Consider the following 18,200-nt stretch of genomic DNA (forward strand, 5'->3'; position numbering starts at 1 on the left):
CTTGTCTTGTTTCGCTGTTTCTTACGTTTTCTACATTTTCACTTTTCTAATATATACTTTCTTTATTACCTCGAAGGTGACACCAATAACAAGAATCGCGGCTTCTTCTTATTTTTTTTTTTTTTTTTGTATAATATAACACCTAAACCTATAATAAACTCCTCTCGTTATGACGTCACGCGCAATTTACTTTAGGTACCTTAAGTAGCTACGGCAACAACAACGTTCTGGACTGTTTTTTGGGGGCGGTACAATATTACTATGCATATTATATTATACTATATATATTATATAAGATCGTGTCTTCGTGAGATTGCGCTCGCAATCCGGAACAGGTCCACGTAATTTGTAAAAATGGTTATCTGTTATTTGCTCGCGTATGCAGCGTGTTTTAATAATAAATATACTGTTTACAGTACAGAAAACGCGAATCACCAAAAACCGGCAAAACGTATAACGAGTTTCAAACTAAAAATATTCCGTCTCGTCCGTCGGAATTTCTCGAAAACATTGCGGAAAGGCTGACAAACATATATATATATATATATATAGAGAGAGAAATCCTCACAATATTGATAAGATTTTACAAAAAGTAGTATGAAAATAAGAAAAAAAATTATCATTAGCTTTAATATTATCATTGTTTTTCATTCAACCAAAAAGAAATGGTATCGTTAAATCTTCGGTACGCGAAGTTTGTTCATTTTCGTGTGTTCGTTGATGATTAAAACGCCAGAGAAATTAAGAAATTATCGACGGTATCATCGAGGGAATAGCTACGTGATGCGAGTGACATAGTTTTTTCGCTCTCACTCCCCCATAAGTATATATATATATAAAAAAAAAGAAAAAAAACCATCGTGCATCATAAATGACCTTACAAAATCCACGAATTTCCCATTCGCATGTCTTTCAGTCTACAAGGATTCCGACATTATTTTTTCATGCATATTTTAAAAACGTTAATTCACTGAAACTCCGGAGTTAACAGTCTTCCAGATAATCCGAAAATAATGCGTGACTGGATTTATAGTTTCGATTTTCGCATTCCATTCCGACTACCGAACTATCCTCCTGAGACTTATGATGTCAAATAAGACTCGAAGGTACGATAACGCAACGGTTTATCGAATACTTTCGCTCTTAAAAATTTACCGTCTGTGAGAGTTTTCGCAAACATTATCATTCCCTAGCTACCTATCGTCGGTGACAAAAAATGCAATTTTAACCAAAACCTGCTTCGATACATATCACGTACAAGAAAATAATTGCTCGGATACTGTTTTTGCATACAGATATGCATATTCTCATATCAGTGAAGTATAGTGCATGTTAAATGCCGCATGGAATTAGTCGAGGACATTGTTTCGTATGCAACAAACGCACAATTGTTATTTAAAATTATATGCTGCAATCAACGTTTTGTTTACCGAACGTAACTTTGATATTTTTATAACCTGTGTTTGAAAATTCCCAGTATATTTCCGATTACCAAGGCTGGTATGAAAATATTTTAGATCGGTGTTAAATGACGAGCATGATGTGTCAAAAATATAGGTGACAAACAAACATTTGAAAAAGACGACAGGAAAAATAATTATGGTACTAAGTTCAGAAAGAGTGATTAATAAAAATGACAAATAAATCAATAGCCGACCTTGACGTGTAGTTTTGAAAAAATATACATATAGAGGACATAAACAAGAGGGTAAAAAAATATGTATCACGTATCACGTAGCTCTGAATTGACAAACAATTTATTTATCCCAAAAAAAATTATAAATAAAAGGTGAAAATTAACTCACCCCAAAACAACGCTGTATACAGTATATGCGCGTATAACTCGCACGCAAAGGTGAAATCAAAATTTTTTTCGTTCAAATTTGCGTACGACACATTCTCGTTCACATTCTCTCTCTCTCTCTCTCTCTCTCGTTCTCTCACCTCTCTCTCCTTCTCACTCTCACTCTCACGCTCTCTCTCTCACTCTCACACTCTCACGCTCTCTCTCTCTCTCTCTCTCTTTCTCTTTCCGGAAGCTCTCCGCACAACGGGTCTCACGAAGAATAGCCGATCATCAATCCGACCCTCACCACCCCTTCCCGCCCAACCCTCCCGTTCCGTTCCCACCGGCAACAAACCTGGGAAAATCAACAATTTTAAAGAGTATCTTCCTTAGTTAGCTTTGAGCTTCTCGTTGCTGTAATCCGCCGCAGCGATGTGACCGTTCCCGTTGGCGTAAGCCTTCTTTCCGGATTTCGACGAGCTCTTGCCGCCGAGGTAGGCCTTGTGGAAGAATCTCGCGAAGAGTACGAAGTAGCTGAAGTACATCATAAGACTGAGCTTGATGTTGACCCTCGATATGTGACACTCGGCCTGCCCGCTCTCGAGGTATTGATGAGCCCAGACGTTGATCGCGCATCCGACGATCATCTGCGTCAGCTGGAGGGCGGTGATCACCATCGATATCCATTTCGGTGGCGAGTATCGCATCGCCCTCAGCGCGTAGTACGAGTACATTATCGAGTGGACGCAGTAGTTCATCACGACGAACCATCTAGCTGACGCCGTGTACTCGGTGTAGGAGAACCACGAGTAGAGGAGGACGGTTATGTGGTGGTACCAGTGGAGGAATATCAACGGCTGCTTGCGGAGAACTATGAAGACCGTGTCGCCGAGCTCCGGCAGCTTCGACAAGACGAACATCCAGGTCCAGAAGCCGGAGACTCGGTCTTGCTCGATGAAGCTGTAACACAGACGTTACGAAACTTGTAATTTTAATTTCCCTACTTTTTTCGGCTGATCCCGACTTTGTCCTCACATCGGTGTATACCTTGTAGCGAATGTTATAGCGATGATTTTATACTTATTTCAATTCGTATTCGCTGCCTTTGTAATAAATTTCTTGCTAGCCACTCTTCAAGTTAATATGCTCGTAAAGATGCGATAGTTCGAGACTCTGTTGCTACAATGTTTGTCAAGTATATGTTACAGATAGATTTTACTTTTCCCACTGGGTCGTTATGCGTATAGCAAACAGTAAGACTATCCAACCTTGGTGTATTCACCCGCAATATAATCGAGTTACGTAATACTTTCATCCGAGCAAAATGCATACTCGGTATAAAATGTCATTCACAATTATACCGAAAAGTTCACACCTGCTCAGCGAGAGAAATCCGAATCTTCCACGATTACGAGACTATCGTAGAATTTTATACATGAGCGTTAATTTTACTTTCATTCAAGGTGTAAATCCATGGTGAAAACGGGTAACTATTTAACGCGGTTAAATTCCTCAAATGTACTACGGAACTGGCTGACGGTAATTTGTTTTACCTGGTGTTTGAAAAATGTTAATATGTAGTCAAGTGAATTGCATGCTTTTCAAATTGAACAATTACGATCCACTGCGGTAGACACAATCGGTACCGCGTGCATTTACTAGTCGCATGTATTAATTATTCCAAATAAAACACAATCGAAATTCGATAACGAGACAATTATGCGTACAGAAACTTTTTCCTAAACGTTGGATATTCATGCAAGTCGTAATAACTGGAGACGCCAACTTTTTTTTTTATTCTTTCAATTCCTGAAACCGGAATTCTGACAGAAGCAGACGTACAATTTTGAAACTGTGTCGAGTAGTACCAGTTTCATCCGGATTTCTGACGTGATTCTTGCCTGTGGAATTGAAGTATAGATAACTCCACACCGGTGGAAAGTTGTTAATTTTATTTCGTACGACGTAATAGAGCGGTTTCGGCACTAACTCGTTAAGTATGTTCGTATATCGCAGTCACAAACACTTCGATGGATCCTGTATATGTTAATGTGAACGGATATAAGATACAGGATGTTGAATTCTCAAACGATCGGACGTCCCGCTGGTTTGGACGATTTCAATGATAATTTAATGTCCTCGGGCATAGATTTAACGCTGTCGCTTTTACCTATGTAACTGCGAAACAATCGCTTAAAATATATGTAACGAAAAGATCATTTTGAGTCATCTGCCATAAGTATATCGCTCATTTGCTCGTCGATTGTTGGAGGTGTTCATCGGTAGAAACACAATGACATTTCGTATAAAAAAATGTACAGAATGAAAGCCCTGCTGCCGCGGCAAATACCAATTTACTGTCTATTTTTTCTTGAACCCCGTTTGAACTTTATACATTTCTTAGTTATTTGCAATGCAAAATTCGAACGCGACTCGATAAAAACTTGTTGAACATGACGTCATCAGCCATTTATCAACGTATTTCTAGAAAAATAAAAATTGTTAATTTGCAATTTAAACAGTTTTTAAACGTCGCATCGTACGTTTATCGACCATTAAATACTGAAATGACAATTCTTTACAAGCAATGAAACAAGTTAGTTAATTTCTTATGTTCCAAGTATTAAACGATTATTCAAAGAAACCCATTTATACTTTTAAACCACAGCAACTGCGGAAGTATTTTCATTTAAAGGTGAAATGAAATTCGCTTACTGCTTGTATGTAAATGGTTCTAAATTTTAAGCAATCATGAGCCGCTCTATTTACTATTCATGGTATTATTTCAACTTGTTAAACTACGATTATCGACGTTTGAATAACACACGCCATAATTCTGTCTGCTTAATACCGCCGCGACTTCGTAATCAGGACGGGAAAAAAAATGATGAATTTTATCCTCTACTAAAGTTACAATCATTTATCACCTGCATGTTGTCCGAACGAAGTAAGAAATAGCTGGTGCTAATAACGTGCGAAATGATACATTCGTCTCATTACAAATACATATACCTAATCAATTATAACGTCAGGAGTATAACAGGTTTTAGCATCTAATGAGGAAAGTTGTTACTTAGAACCAACATCGTTACACATTGTCACACTCATAATCACCGATTTATACGAAAGATAAACATAATCTTCGAGAAAAATACATCGCGAGTATTATTGGTAAGCGAAATACGTGGCACGGAATCGCAAATTCCTGCAATTACGATCATTAATTTCATTTATCATTACCAAATGATGATTAAGTATCGGATAAATGAGCAATTGTATTTCATATTTAACGATTCGAGCTGAAACTTCGAATACACTGTTAGGGGGATTTTAATAATGAATCGAGAATAAATCGGGACTCATACTATGTACATACCTCGGTATACAGACGCTGTGATAAAGCCCGTAATTCCTGAGCACGTGGATAAGTTCGGGGGCGGTTCTCGTGAATCCAATGATCGAAAAGGAGGCGAGTAAAGTATTCCAAAGGCTGAGTACGCCCCTGAGTTCGTATTTGGGCCGACTGGCCATAAAGTGCTGACCGCCAAAAATGAGGATCATGTAAATGCCGCAATAGTAGAAGCAATTCGTCCAATTGTTCATCATCCAGACCCTGGTGTCTTGGTGAATGAATTCCTCCTCGAAGTTGAACACGTAGGAGTAATTGGGCAGCGTAACCTCCATGTAGTCCATTTTGTTCATCTTTCCTTCTCTTCCGAGTGCGTATTCTCCTCAATCAAGTCCAGGGCTTTTCGTCTTGGCCCGCGTCCTTCTGGTTTACCAATGTGCGGATGATTCTGCGGGGATGACAAGAGTCGTTAGGCAGGTGCGTCGAGCCCGCGAATTGTGTACCTCGACTTACGGATAACACAAAACCGTCTTTCATCACGCCAACACCGCAACCTGATGCAGAATTGGTGCAATTCACTGCAGCCAAGGTATGTTTATACACGTAATAATGTGCATATGTAGATACAACACACTAACCGTGAGTTAACGACTCACAAACAGGTTTCGTAATTTTTTTTACCTCCCCCGCATCAATAACACAACCTATTCCCGTGTAAAAAGATACATTATTGCTTATTATATGCAAACAAACAGAGTTACGTGGACAATTCTCTGCATCAATTTCGTCTGTCGTTTGTTATGCGTACACGTTTCGCGTGTTCGGTTAAGCGACAAGCATAACACGACTTATGTATTACGTGTTGTAATGCGTTTTCTGCTCGACGTCAACGCGAGAGCCGTGTGTAAACAAATCAGACCGATCACTCTTTGTTGTTTTATTGACAAAAATACAACGACTGCTTGTCGAAAACTATACTCGTGTTTAAAAAATTAAGCCTTGCGATCGTCGTCTGTCGTCAATCTAGAACGCGTCGTCGTTTTCGGAGCTCGTCGAGGCGTCTGTAACTGTTTTTCTCTCTCCGCCCCGACTAATCAATCACTGGCAACTGTATTTTTGACACAGAAATAAGTTGTTTCACCTCTCGCTCGCTACGTGCATTACTTATGCATTGCATTGGTAGATACGATATACCTACAGTATATGTATTGTCAACCCACATGTTCTACCGTTCGGAGAATAAAATTACACTGTAATCGCAAGCCCTCTGGATATGAGAAATGACGTACACGCGTGTCATGTATGTATGTAAGAATGTATGTATGTATACTAGTTAATAGATTATCTCGCGAGGTATCGTAAGTGTAATCTAGAATGTGAATAAACCGGGTATAAGCATGGCAGGAACGATTCTTGAAACTTTCTTCATTTCACCTCGAGTTTTCACGTGGCGGTAAATTAATCACTGAATGAGAGATCGCAACAATTCTGGTTATTGAGAAATGTTGTTCACTGAAACTGAAAGTTAAATCACTTACTTGTAGTATATTATTTCTCGAAAGTCAATTATTTTCGGTTATCCTCTTCGTCGCCCTCTTCCGTTTGTTTATCGTCGAATGTATACGGAACTCCAGAAAATGTTGGAGTCGCTCTTACACGCCGACACGTTTTCGACGTTAAAATTCTTGACTAGTTAGGAATTTGTGACTAGTTCGCGCCGGCTAGATGTAGGCCATTCATGCGTAAGCCGGTGTAGAGAATCTGTCACACGGTAAACGCGCGATGTGCGGTGAGATGCGATGCGATGCGGTGTGGGTTTGCCCGGAATGTTTCACGAATCAATAAATAAATAAATACGCGATATCGTCCTCCCGTTATATTTGAGAGCACAGCCTCTCCTCGACCTGCGCAGGAAAGGAGCAAGTTTTGAAATGTGCTTCGAACGTCAATCCGCACTATTCTTCCCACACCAAACCCCCGAGTTCCTCGTTCGCACCGGTCACTTCCACTCTCACGCATCGACGACCCGCGGGGAACTGGCATCGGCGTGGGGAGCGTTAAGGCGGCACCGGCTGCATAGGAGTGCCAGACGTGGTCTTCGACCAACTATCTACGTGTATACTCATCCCAACTAATCAGTGCTGCCATCGCCCATCCGATGTGAGTGCGTCTCACTAGGGAATTCAAAAGTTACCAGGGATATATGGCGAACTGGAGAATCGAAACCGCTGCAACCGAGATCAAAGAGTAGGGCTGGACGAATCACTGATAGAGATTGGTGAGAGTTAGTTCTGTAGTCAGTGAGCCATACGCTATTCAGGAAAGAAAAGATTGACATCACACTCCAAATTTCCGTTTCTACAAAGGCGAACGCGACTCACTTGATGTTCAGAATCCGGCCCCCGACCTGTATACAAAGACCGTGGGCAGATCTGAGACTATTTCAAAAAACAAATCTCTCTTGTAATAGTATATAGACTACGCCGGAAATATCCCGTTAGTTTGTCGATTCCAAGTCCATGGTCGATTCATATAAGTAACTAGTGAAGTAAATGCATAGGGTGCGTTTCGAAATTACCTTCCAGTGTTGTCGCTGATTTTTTATCTCTCTTGCGTTGCCGAATTTGTGACTAGCTCTGTCTATTTCCTAAGGAGTTTTCAGCGCTGCAGCTAGTTTCGGAACGCACCCATAATGTTGCATCTGGTTGCATCTTCGGTCAACGATATTTATGACGCAGAATATCCCCAGACATATCGATGTCAATTTTGCAATGCATACAATGTAAATTGGTGTCAAAAAGTCAATCAAGAGAATTCGACAGGATACGATGCACTCAGAGATAAATGGACGATAACAATGTGATGGGAGATAGCCTACAAGAAATTAGGACAATGATCAGATTATGGGTCAGATCGTCAAGTGAGGTGATAGCGGCTGAGGTTATGTAGTATGAGGTGTTGTCAGCGGGGAGTGAGTGAGGCGTAAGCTCTGACAGTTGGAACATCATCTACAGCAGGGGAATCACATAGTTATTGAGTAAACAGATTTATATTCTGTATATTAAGTATCTCGATTTAAAGGCAAAATAGATATAAGTATGGAGCAGTACGAACAGTACATAGCACTTAGAAAAGAATTTCTTAGTGAAGCAAAACTTTATCTAACACGATCAGATGTGATTGCATTAAAAATTCGTCATCAGCAAGCCATAAATTCTGTAAGGACATATGAGTCTATTGAAAATATTGAACAGCTAGTCAGAGTTCTTGAGAAAAGAGGGGTGATCCGTTATGACAAAATACAACTGTTGAAGAATATTGCTCAAAACTTTCCCCATCATTCTATGATTAACACAAAATTTAATAAGTACATGGCTTGGCTGGAAAACTATACTCCATATCCACCAGAAACCAATTTGTACCAATGTTCGAACGGTGAGTGTTATCGACGAAACAAAATTATTAATAATCTCTTTTCATCTGAAAATTTGAATAGCAGACACCATCTCAGAACACCACAATTTCAATCTTTTGTAAAATATAAATTTCTCCCCGAATCTTCACTTACTATTACAACTGGTGATGACTTGAATGATTCCAACAATTCTGTGATGTTGATATGTTCAAACGCGGATGTTGGAAATCATGTTTCCTTTGCAAATAATTTTAATTTCAACAATAATAATACGCAAGAAACAAACAATGATCCGAACTTGTGTGTTACATCACAGGAAACACCTGGCATTCTCAAACACCAAAAGGGCAATTTAATTCCAAATGTTACTTCCAGCAAGGCGGTTTCTGCCATCTTAACATCAAAAAACGATAACATCAAGTCTGAATTATCCCTGCCAATGAGACAAGAATTAAATCTATCTGAGACTAATTTTAACATACCTTTACTTTCAACACCTCAGTCACATATGCCTCCAACCACTTGCTCATCTCATATTGACGATACATCATTTGGACCTTCTCCAATACAATCAAAGTCCACAGAAAATTTTAATGAAAAACAAACAAGTCTGAGACAGTTTGTTCAAAAAAGACAAACTCTGATAGTCTTAAGTCTTGTACTTTCCGTTATTATTCTGTCAATACTATGCATTTTGTATGGTTTCTTGCCAAATTCAGTGCATTATATACCTGAACCATCTGCGCCGCCCTCACAAGTCGTTAATCCTGGTTTTGCCGAAGGATCTAGAATTCCATATGCCAGGAACGATCCGAACAAAGAAACTGAAATACGAAACACTCCAGACAGACAAAATTATCAATGGTATCCATCCACGTCTGAATCTGTAATGTATCCTTCATATTCACAAACTCAGCCAGAAAACCAACAGAAAATTATGTATATGGGTAAGGTTTTATTGCAATACTGTACTTGAGTTGGAACTAAATTGCTCTCAATATACATGCAAATAATTAATTTTACTTGGAATTATAGTGTTCAACAGAGTGAGTGAAGCATTAGGCAAATCATGGCGTGATGTGGCCAGATATCTCGATGTCAGGGAGGGTGACATCGACCGTATTGACACGCAGTTCAATTCTGATTCTAAAGAAAAGGCCTTCGCAGCATTGAAAATGTTTGCTGCTAAAAGTGATTTGTCTTACTGGTCGATGAACTTGAAGAATGCGTTAGAAAAGGCAAGACGTAAGGATCTCAGAAACCTGGTCGACGATCTACTAACTCGGAAATATTGAACATCGTAGAGACAGAGCAGTTGTACGTGTGTTTCTTCTGTATTAAGTTGCATATAGTTTCAGCATAATACTTCTTTCAAACACAAAAAGACTCCGATGAGCGAAATTTTTCACGCTGTAAATAATGATATTTTTCTGATCCATATGGGTATTGTAATAATAGCTATGTCTAAAACCGTGTGCTCGATATTTTTGTTTTTATCTTGATATGTAATGTTGGCGTATGTAAGTATGGTACAAACGAATATTTGGCCTACTGAGGATATATTACGATAATATGTGTACATTTACGTCTACGTAATAATGTAAATCCGGACTGTGCTTTTTTTTCTTTCACACGTTTATTATCAACAAATTGTTGAATATTTATCTGCGTATATTTTTAGTTTCACGTCCAAATACATAGTATATTCGCATAGTGACAAATTCAGAAGCAGGTAACAGAAAATGAAGTATAATGTAACAGTTTTAACAGGGAAGTAAACAGTAAATAAATTGACAAGGCAACATTTATAATTGGCATGCTGTATTACATACGCTGACAATTTTCATAACATAGTAGTTCACTGAAAAATAAAGATATATTCTCTATCGTTACCAGTTTCAAGCAGATTCGTATAGTATAAATGGAAGTGAAAATGCAACTAAACTAGTAATGGACTGAGAAATTATTTTGCTTTTGCTGGCTGCTGCATTTCGGTTATTTATGTATTTCAGTTCTGAGTGGAAGATTCCTGTTAAATTCTTTTGATTCGAAAATTTCTAAACCACTAATTTTAGGTAGTAATTAGATAATTATTTCACGAATCCTATTATACATCAGGGAGGGTATATAACAAAGGATTGTGAGAAAAGAATAACTTTATTCCACATATGACTTGACTATACCTTTGTGTACAGATTCTTTCACATATTCTTATAAAAGAAAAATTATATATATAGGGAAAAAAAATACAGCAGCCTGCGCTAATGTCCTCTGGGTAAATAACTGTGAGAACAAGTTATATATATCAATGTAAAATTTTATACTAACAAATCTTGCATTTAGTTATATAATAACTCATTTATTAACCATCACTCAGTCGCGTATTATGAGAGGAAACATGATTACGTCAACATAATTTTTGGAGGGCGCAATAGGGGAAGGGACTGCTTATTTCTTTGCTCAGCCATTCACTAGTTCTGTACATGTGTATATTCCTCTCCTGAATACAGACAGTTGAATTCAGATGATCCATAAATATATCTATTAGATAATTTGCTTTGCAATTATTTGTTATTCGAATGGTTGGGGTCAGGAAATGTGAGGATGATGTATAGTAATAATAGAAAAGGGCTGTGGTTAAACCGAATAAGTGTTCTTCGTGACGCTTCCTGCTTTAGCCATGGTGTCTTTATGAATTTGGTAGCCTATTTGCACCCTTGGTGCAATCCGCAGTCTTTCCTTTAGTTTGCGCCTGCAATAATAATATTAAAGGTTATACGGCACATTAAGGAAAACTGCAGTTTCCAATTCTGGTTTAATTAGAAAAATATCTTACCCGATTTCCAATACGCTTTGACCCCTGTTTGCATCTGCTGTCCATACACCAATTTTGTCACCTTTTGGTCTTACGTTGACCACAGCTCCACATACATCATCAGAGAACTCGTTAAATGCTTCACCAATCATACAGAGAAGAACTTCAAGCCAAAAACGGTCCAAATCACTTCCTCTTTGCTTTTTGTCCAAGCTAATCAGCCACCTGCCTCCTTTTTTATTTGCATCATCTTCCCACATTGGCCGAATACCCTGCTTGAACATACTGTAGTCACAGCCTTGCCGCAGCTCTGAGGCCAACTTTATGTGATTGTACAAGCTAGAAAAAGAATTTAATCATAAGATGAAGTGTAAATATACAGGTAGAAACTAAATAAAACATTTGATAATACAGCTGAAATATGCAGGATACTTGAGACTGTTAACTTTTTCAAAAACAGGATGGTCAAGTGTAAATGTTTCGATGTAATACAATGTGAAGAAAGTGGATCACGACGATGTGAAAGTATAGCACGTAAAACTAACTTGACATCATTTAAGCATAGAGAGCAAAGCGATATACATTCCATTCTCTTTACTCATGAAGTAAATACTACTTTGGAATTGAAAAATTTTAACGAAAACTTGGCAGTACATGAATTTGGTACTACTGATTGATTAATTGAGAGTTTGACTTTTTAAACAAATGATTGAGGATAATTTTTCAACTTTGCAAAAATGATAGAAGGAATATTAAAGTGGAAGGACCGTCAAAACTAAATTTCTATAAAAAATACCTCCAAAAATCTTCTGCTGTGTCGAAACTTGTGATTTCACGCTGATTTTGTTCCCATGTCTTACTGCGATCATTCTCATAGTACCAAAGTGTCCAGGTATTTTGCAACGGATGCTTGATAAGAAGCTCTGGTGGAAATTCTTCCAAATTTGCTACTTCTTGGTCCTTCTTGTCTGTATCCTGTAATGATAAATACACCTCTGCTTACTGTACAACATTCATATACTGCCGGTAAATATTTTCTGCAGACTCGGCAAACATAATTAAATGTAAACTCAAGCTACATGTTCCACTGCGATTTCCGCATATTCAAGCGAACGGAGCTCTGAACGTGTGAAACCACGAGTACTTTGATAGATTTTGTATGGAGTGAAGTTGTCCAAAGCGTGAGTGATGAATGATAAGTACCATCAACTATCGCGCGAATTGAAATGAATAGTTGTCGAGAAATCTACACAAGGAGAACGAACAAAAATGATTGGTATCATTTTAATTCGTTTTACGGTAAGACGAGAAAGAGAATTGGTTAACGCAGAGAAATGAATGATCTAACGAAGCGATAGTAGTAGGTTATGCCTATCAGCAAAAGGACGAGGGTCAGGGAGGCGGCGGGGAGCACGAGGAAGCAACCATGCTGATGCGTGAAACCGGACCTTTTTTGGTTAAAATACCGGACTAATGATATTCGTTGGAAAGCGAGTTAAGTTTCGGTTAAGAAAATACGATAATTCAACGAAATTTTACAAGTATACCTCGATTTCTGCCGAATTATTTGCAGCCATGTCACAGGAGTCGACCGCCAGGATTTTCAGCAAATGACAACTAAGGGCATCTGTCGGTAAGAGTTTGCGTAACTAGTCACTCGGGCTCGGCGAGGAATTGTTTCGAAAAACGAGCTAGCCGGCGCAGAGGCAAACGGGAAGACCAACACGCAGTGACACAGACCAAACACAGACAAGAAAGAAATAGAGATGCCTCGGCGATCGTGATGATTGAGTTCCTTCAGATTTTTTTGTGGATCTTTTCCAGAGGTAGATGTAATTACTTCATGAAGCGAGAAATTTTCAATAATACACTGATTATTTTTATAATCACGAAAATTACGAACTTTGTTTTGTAATTGAAAGACGGCGTATTTTTTGTTTTCCCCTATTTATATGTCTTTCTTTTTTTTTTTTTTTTCACCTACGCAAAACCTCGTCCGCAGCGACATCTGTGCGAGCGTGAAACTCGCAGCAACCACACGGAACGCTACTAATTTCGCGTGATTTGTAGTGAACATATTTATTTTTTTTTTGCATCTCACATATTCCATGTAAACAGTGAACCGTGAAATCGTGATCAATATGAAGCATGCGGTGAATATTCGATGTTATTATTCTATGGATCCCTTTCCTCAATTCTTCTTGAATCTCGTGTTAGAAAATCGATGGTTTGTAGGCGTGTTGTAATTTGGGGTTAGCTCGTTGGTTGGTAAAGACAGTGTAATTAGTCTTTAGACATTTTTTTGAATGAAACATGCCTCTAAATTTGTCGTGATTAATTTTCTTGTCAAATTTTTGTACTGTAAACAGCTATTGCACGTTTTAATCCACCGTACAATTTTGCCACAAAGGTCATAAAACTACTCTCAGCTTCTAGGCTTGTTCCTGAAGTTACATCAAAATTGACCTATTTTTCGATATTATCTCTTTTTAAGCAGGTTCGGATGATCATATTATGTTTAATAGAAAGACTACAAATCAACGGAGTAAGACTGGACATCAAAAAGAACATCCACACTTGATATATCCAAACAGCCAACCAGAAAATGTAAACAAACCACATAACAATTAAGCTGCTTGAACGATAACAAACGCTCCTGTTTTTATTTCGATAATTCTTCCCAGTTTATATTACATCGTTTCTAATTCACAATTTTCTTCTGCCAAGTTGTCACTAACATTAACCAATACTGTACGAATGCTAGAAATATTATCAAAGTTACACACTTGTGTGTAAAGTATGCAGTGATATGTATTATAAAGCTTGTGTTTTGTGCAGTATTTCATTACTTGTCTAATACATCTTTCACGCATTACTTTCACTTTTACTGTAAAATGAGACAAAAAATCAAACATATGATTAAGGAATTGCTCAAAAACCATTTCAATAATTTAGCTTTAGAAAATTTATTGAACTTACTCTACCATTTGTTGGATTAACATTTTATCTTTGTTTTATTTTGTTACTTATAATTTGTTCCCACTTCAAGGTAATTGTCGAAGCAAAGATGTACATATGATCATCTGAACTAGGCTTTACAAAAAATATTCTGCAAGGTTAGCATTTGGACTGTATTTTGTTGACTTCAAGTGATACAGGGCTGATTGACCCTCTGGAGGCAACCTGGATCATTACCCATTTATTTTTGCCAATTCAAAGGAATTTTCGCTAATTCCTTATATCTCATTTTGTATTAAATCTTACTACGTCATCTAAAGTAAACATATCGAATTCGTTTCTCTACCATCGTACGCTAGACATTCTAACGATTTCATTTCACTATTTACAAGCTGAAAAATATGAATTTAAACCGTTTTTATAAACAAAACCAATTCTGCTTAACACAGGGTTGCCTAAACAAGGGACCCCTGAAAATGGTTGCCCTCAGAGGGCTAAAAAACCAAATATATCATGTTCCTCTATTTTTCTGAAGAATTATCGCACTGTTATTTCTCATATTTTTCATAACATTTAGCCAGTCTTGTTTTTGCTGCCATTGCTTTCATCTGATGTAGAAATTGTGCCAATCTGTTCTTTAAACCAGACCTGTGTAACTAGAAGCATAGGGGATGCATCTGTAGAATACATTCCGGTACATTCGTAGACCGGCTTCCGTACACTTTTCAATTCTTATTACTAACTACATGATTACAATTATAACATTGTTGTTCAACATAATGTCCAATTTATTCCTTTCATTTGCTTTCTGTAAATTTCTTTTCAGCATCTTACAAAGAGCAATGTTCATTAAATAAGCCTGAGAAGAAAGTAACTTCAAATGCAACTGTTTTCAGGGACCTGAAGAAAATGGAGACAGTAAACGTTTGGCAGTAAAACAGGAGTTGGCAGCATTTGGATATGATAATACTTATGGCAGTTACTCCGTACCCTCCCCCTCTCCGGCAGCTCTAAATCAACCCTTACCTGGACAGCCACCCTTGCCTCCTATGCCTCCCCCACCAGGCACGCTCCCTCCTCCACCTCATGTATTTGGACCAGTTCATTCCCAAGTTACACCCATGCAACCCTGGTCACATCCGCCTCCACCATGGCAGTGGATGACGCCTCAGACTCCACCACTACCACCGCAGTCACCTCGCGACATGACACCAAATAATTTTCAACGAGACATGCCGTTGAGAAGTAACTATGTCAGGCGAGACAGGTTCAACCACAATCGGAACAATATATATAACCAACGGAGTAATTTCCATAGGAAAAACAGAAGGAATCCTCGATACGATCAACTCCAGGGGCAGTTTGATCAAACTTCATATTTTGGGCCATCGTTGCCAGGTACGATAGGGCTGGACCGCCAGAGAAACCGTTACTTCGTACCTGCATCGATTCATGAAGCTAATGGTTTTATCAATCATATTTCAGTTGCAATTCACAACCATCAAATACAACAGTCCTCTTTACCACCCGGAGCCTCTCAAATTTCAATCAATAGACACATGGACGAATCTGGCGATCAAGACATTAAAATAGTTTCTGTGAGTTCCAGACTTGTAGTTAAGTTTTATAAATGTGATATGGATATCCTTATGTCTTCATGCGAGTGTATATATTTTTATTTATTTTTCTGCTAGCCTAGTTTGCACTTTATAAATTGTGATATGGCTCGATTCAGAAAATTCAAAGATTTACACTTTGAAGTTGTGATCGAAATCTTCATTTCCACTCACTCAAAGTGAGTTAATTTTGATCGATTTTGACTTGATTTTAGGAGGAAACCGTTGTTAAAAAGAATAAACAACGGAAGCCAATGTCCCAAAGTTATCCAAGCCGTCCATGGAATCGCGAAGATGCTGAAAGGGCACTACAAATAGAAAATGAATACAATAAAACTGTGAAGGCGCAAAGTTTAATCATAAAATTTCCGGATCCTGATCTCAATAAAGATATCGTCAGAGAATTTCACTCTGGCATACAAAATATACATTTTCAAAGTCCCAGCGGACCACGGTATTGCTTCATTCAAATGGCAGAAGATGTTAACATCGATGAAGCTATACAGGAATTGGAAAAAATACAGTTTGGAGTAGGACATTTGAAAGTTGAGCGAAAATCATTGAGGGACGAAGACAATCCAACTCCGGAAGAAATAGACCCTTATACACTGTACATTGGAAATTTACCAGAATCTGTCAACGTTAATGAAGTCAAAACTAAGTTTCCTTCCGCAGCTCGGGTCGATGTTGGATATGCCCAAAAAATGAGAAACACTCGGTAAGTTGGCTCATGTGTATGGTATGTGATAAAATTACAATCCCACTTAACAATGAGTTGATACCAAAGTGGAAATGTTTACCAATTTTTAATCATAAACTCACTCATATCCACATTGAAAATTTCCAGGTATGCATTCATACGGTATAACAGTGTCGAGGAATCTATATCTGCTTATAGACAAGCTCATGATTTAATGTGGGACACTCGTAGCATCATTGTTAGATTTAGAAGACAGCGTGGCAATACGTGCCTACCAGGAGAACCAAAGCCTAATGTGAAGAAGGTAAAAGAAGAACCTGGAACTCCATCTCAAGTGAAGAAAGAACTTTTAAGTTCAAATCAACAAAACCAGATAAAGCCAGATGTTGGAAAACAGAACCATATTACATTGGCACCACAAACTGTACAGAATAAGAGTCAGTGTGATTCTCAATCGGAAATTCTGAAGTCGTCGCCATTTACAGAGCTGCCTTCAACAGTACCAACGCCTGTTGTAACATCCACAAAGACAACAATTCTGCACCAACAACAACCATGGGTAAAAAGATTATTGAGATTATATGATATAAAAACGTCTTGTTCTCATTCCTACTGAGTTTTATAGTATTCTCGTATCTTCCGGAACGTCTCACGTTACCTTTGATAATAAATATTCTCCAATGATGATTCATTCTCGTTCTTTGTTTTTGTTCAGACATTAAAGCCATCAGAAATACCACAGATGACTGAGTCAGTTCCTTCGGTGCCTTTGAAAACTAGTCAGATAGAAGATAAAGAGTTATTACTGGAGATAAAAGAAGAACCTGAAGACTACGATGAGATGGAAATGCAAGAAGACGCACAAATAGACGATGAAGTTGATGACGATGACGACGAAGAAGAGGATGATGATTCAGATGACGATGACGATGACGATGACGATGATCGTGAAGAAGAAGATGAAGACGACGAGGACGAGGAAATCGATGATACCGAAACTTTACCAGATGACGATAAACAGAATGAGAATAAGGACGACGAGCCTGTAGATGTGAGTCAATCATGCACTTATTTCTTCAACGAGGAGACGATAATTCAAACCGAACCACAATTTAATTTTCATGTTACTGTATTTTATTGTATTTTTTTTTCAGCATCTCGACCAAATGTTCAACGATTTGGAGAATATGGCTGGTGATATTGGATTATAGATCTCTTTTTTTTACTACACAATTATTTGACAGCGAGAGAAAACTCTCGGACTATTCATTTTTTAATATTCTGATATGTAAATACTTTTTTTGACATGCGTATAATGTCAGTGATAAAGTAACATGATAGTATGTTTATCAGTAAAATATTATTCAATTACATTAGTAATAAAGCTCGTATAAGATGAATTATTTAAAATTCAAAGTATACAGTATTTTTTTTAGTACATTTACATGGTTGCTTTTATTTTTTACCACATTCCTCTCACCTTTTCCGTTTCACTTTTGAAAATAAAAACTATAACTAAATATGCGATTAAATTTATTTAGCAAGCGTTCGTCGTGAATAT

At 37.9% G+C, this 18,200-nt stretch overlaps 4 protein-coding genes across 14 annotated transcripts; 2 read left to right on the forward strand and 2 right to left on the reverse strand.

Moving 5' to 3' along the window:
• Window positions 1-79: 79 nt before the first annotated feature.
• On the reverse strand, window positions 80-7,212 carry LOC124176071 (elongation of very long chain fatty acids protein 6). Its single transcript, XM_046556896.1, has 3 exons — window positions 6,674-7,212; window positions 5,163-5,583; window positions 80-2,746 (listed from the first exon to the last, which is right to left on the reverse strand). Exons 2-3 carry the CDS (start codon window positions 5,486-5,488, stop codon window positions 2,176-2,178), a joined length of 897 nt encoding a protein of 298 aa, XP_046412852.1. The 5' UTR covers window positions 5,489-5,583; window positions 6,674-7,212; the 3' UTR covers window positions 80-2,175.
• Window positions 7,213-8,233: 1,021 nt separating this feature from the next.
• LOC124187882 (fas-associated death domain protein) lies at window positions 8,234-11,528 on the forward strand. The gene is made up of 3 exons (XM_046580068.1): window positions 8,234-8,570; window positions 9,270-9,497; window positions 9,586-11,528. Exons 1-3 carry the CDS (start codon window positions 8,234-8,236, stop codon window positions 9,843-9,845), a joined length of 825 nt encoding a protein of 274 aa, XP_046436024.1. The 3' UTR covers window positions 9,846-11,528.
• On the reverse strand, window positions 10,689-13,046 carry LOC124176082 (eukaryotic translation initiation factor 4E-like). Its single transcript, XM_046556924.1, has 4 exons — window positions 12,913-13,046; window positions 12,162-12,340; window positions 11,387-11,704; window positions 10,689-11,302 (listed from the first exon to the last, which is right to left on the reverse strand). Exons 1-4 carry the CDS (start codon window positions 12,940-12,942, stop codon window positions 11,188-11,190), a joined length of 642 nt encoding a protein of 213 aa, XP_046412880.1. The 5' UTR covers window positions 12,943-13,046; the 3' UTR covers window positions 10,689-11,187.
• A 20-nt stretch (window positions 13,047-13,066) lies between these two features.
• LOC124175978 lies at window positions 13,067-18,077 on the forward strand. 11 transcript variants are annotated; one of them, XM_046556718.1, is made up of 8 exons: window positions 13,129-13,191; window positions 13,863-13,972; window positions 15,220-15,721; window positions 15,809-15,921; window positions 16,155-16,657; window positions 16,787-17,198; window positions 17,355-17,690; window positions 17,794-18,077. In XM_046556718.1, exons 1-8 carry the CDS (start codon window positions 13,149-13,151, stop codon window positions 17,848-17,850), a joined length of 2,076 nt encoding a protein of 691 aa, XP_046412674.1. In that variant the 5' UTR covers window positions 13,129-13,148; the 3' UTR covers window positions 17,851-18,077. The 11 variants fall into 11 exon arrangements, with proteins under 11 accessions (XP_046412752.1, XP_046412674.1, XP_046412665.1 ...); XM_046556709.1 differs by having other exon boundaries at window positions 13,142-13,191; window positions 13,860-13,972; XM_046556769.1 differs by lacking the exon at window positions 13,129-13,191 and adding an exon at window positions 13,390-13,518 and having other exon boundaries at window positions 13,891-13,972.
• Window positions 18,078-18,200: the final 123 nt, after the last annotated feature.

The sequence above is a fragment of the Neodiprion fabricii genome, chromosome 1, assembly GCF_021155785.1.
Source record: "Neodiprion fabricii isolate iyNeoFabr1 chromosome 1, iyNeoFabr1.1, whole genome shotgun sequence".
NCBI lineage: Eukaryota > Metazoa > Arthropoda > Insecta > Hymenoptera > Diprionidae > Neodiprion > Neodiprion fabricii.

What these genes read in the sequence shown, in the direction of transcription:
- LOC124176082 (XM_046556924.1), bottom strand. Translation starts at nt 12,942, where the DNA reads ATGGCTGCAAATAATTCGGCAGAAATCGAG. An exon ending in ACAGCAGAAGATTTTTGGAG is followed by an intron (nt 11,705 to 12,161) that starts GTATTTTTTATA and finishes TTCTTTTTCTAG; the next exon opens with CTTGTACAATCACATAAAGT. An exon ending in CAAAGCGTATTGGAAATCGG is followed by an intron (nt 11,303 to 11,386) that starts GTAAGATATTTT and finishes TTATTATTGCAG; the next exon opens with GCGCAAACTAAAGGAAAGAC.
- LOC124187882 (XM_046580068.1), top strand. Translation starts at nt 8,234, where the DNA reads ATGGAGCAGTACGAACAGTACATAGCACTTAGAAAAGAATTTCTTAGT. An exon ending in TTTGTACCAATGTTCGAACG is followed by an intron (nt 8,571 to 9,269) that starts GTGAGTGTTATC and finishes TGCCAAATTCAG; the next exon opens with TGCATTATATACCTGAACCA. An exon ending in ACAGAAAATTATGTATATGG is followed by an intron (nt 9,498 to 9,585) that starts GTAAGGTTTTAT and finishes TTGGAATTATAG; the next exon opens with TGTTCAACAGAGTGAGTGAA.
- LOC124175978 (XM_046556709.1), top strand. Translation starts at nt 13,149, where the DNA reads ATGATTGAGTTCCTTCAGATTTTTTTGTGGATCTTTTCCAGAG. An exon ending in AAGACATTAAAATAGTTTCT is followed by an intron (nt 15,922 to 16,154) that starts GTGAGTTCCAGA and finishes ACTTGATTTTAG; the next exon opens with GAGGAAACCGTTGTTAAAAA. An exon ending in CAAAAAATGAGAAACACTCG is followed by an intron (nt 16,658 to 16,786) that starts GTAAGTTGGCTC and finishes GAAAATTTCCAG; the next exon opens with GTATGCATTCATACGGTATA.
- LOC124176071 (XM_046556896.1), bottom strand. Translation starts at nt 5,488, where the DNA reads ATGAACAAAATGGACTACATGGAGGTTACGCTGCCCAATTACTCCTAC. An exon ending in CACAGCGTCTGTATACCGAG is followed by an intron (nt 2,747 to 5,162) that starts GTATGTACATAG and finishes TCTGTGTTACAG; the next exon opens with CTTCATCGAGCAAGACCGAG.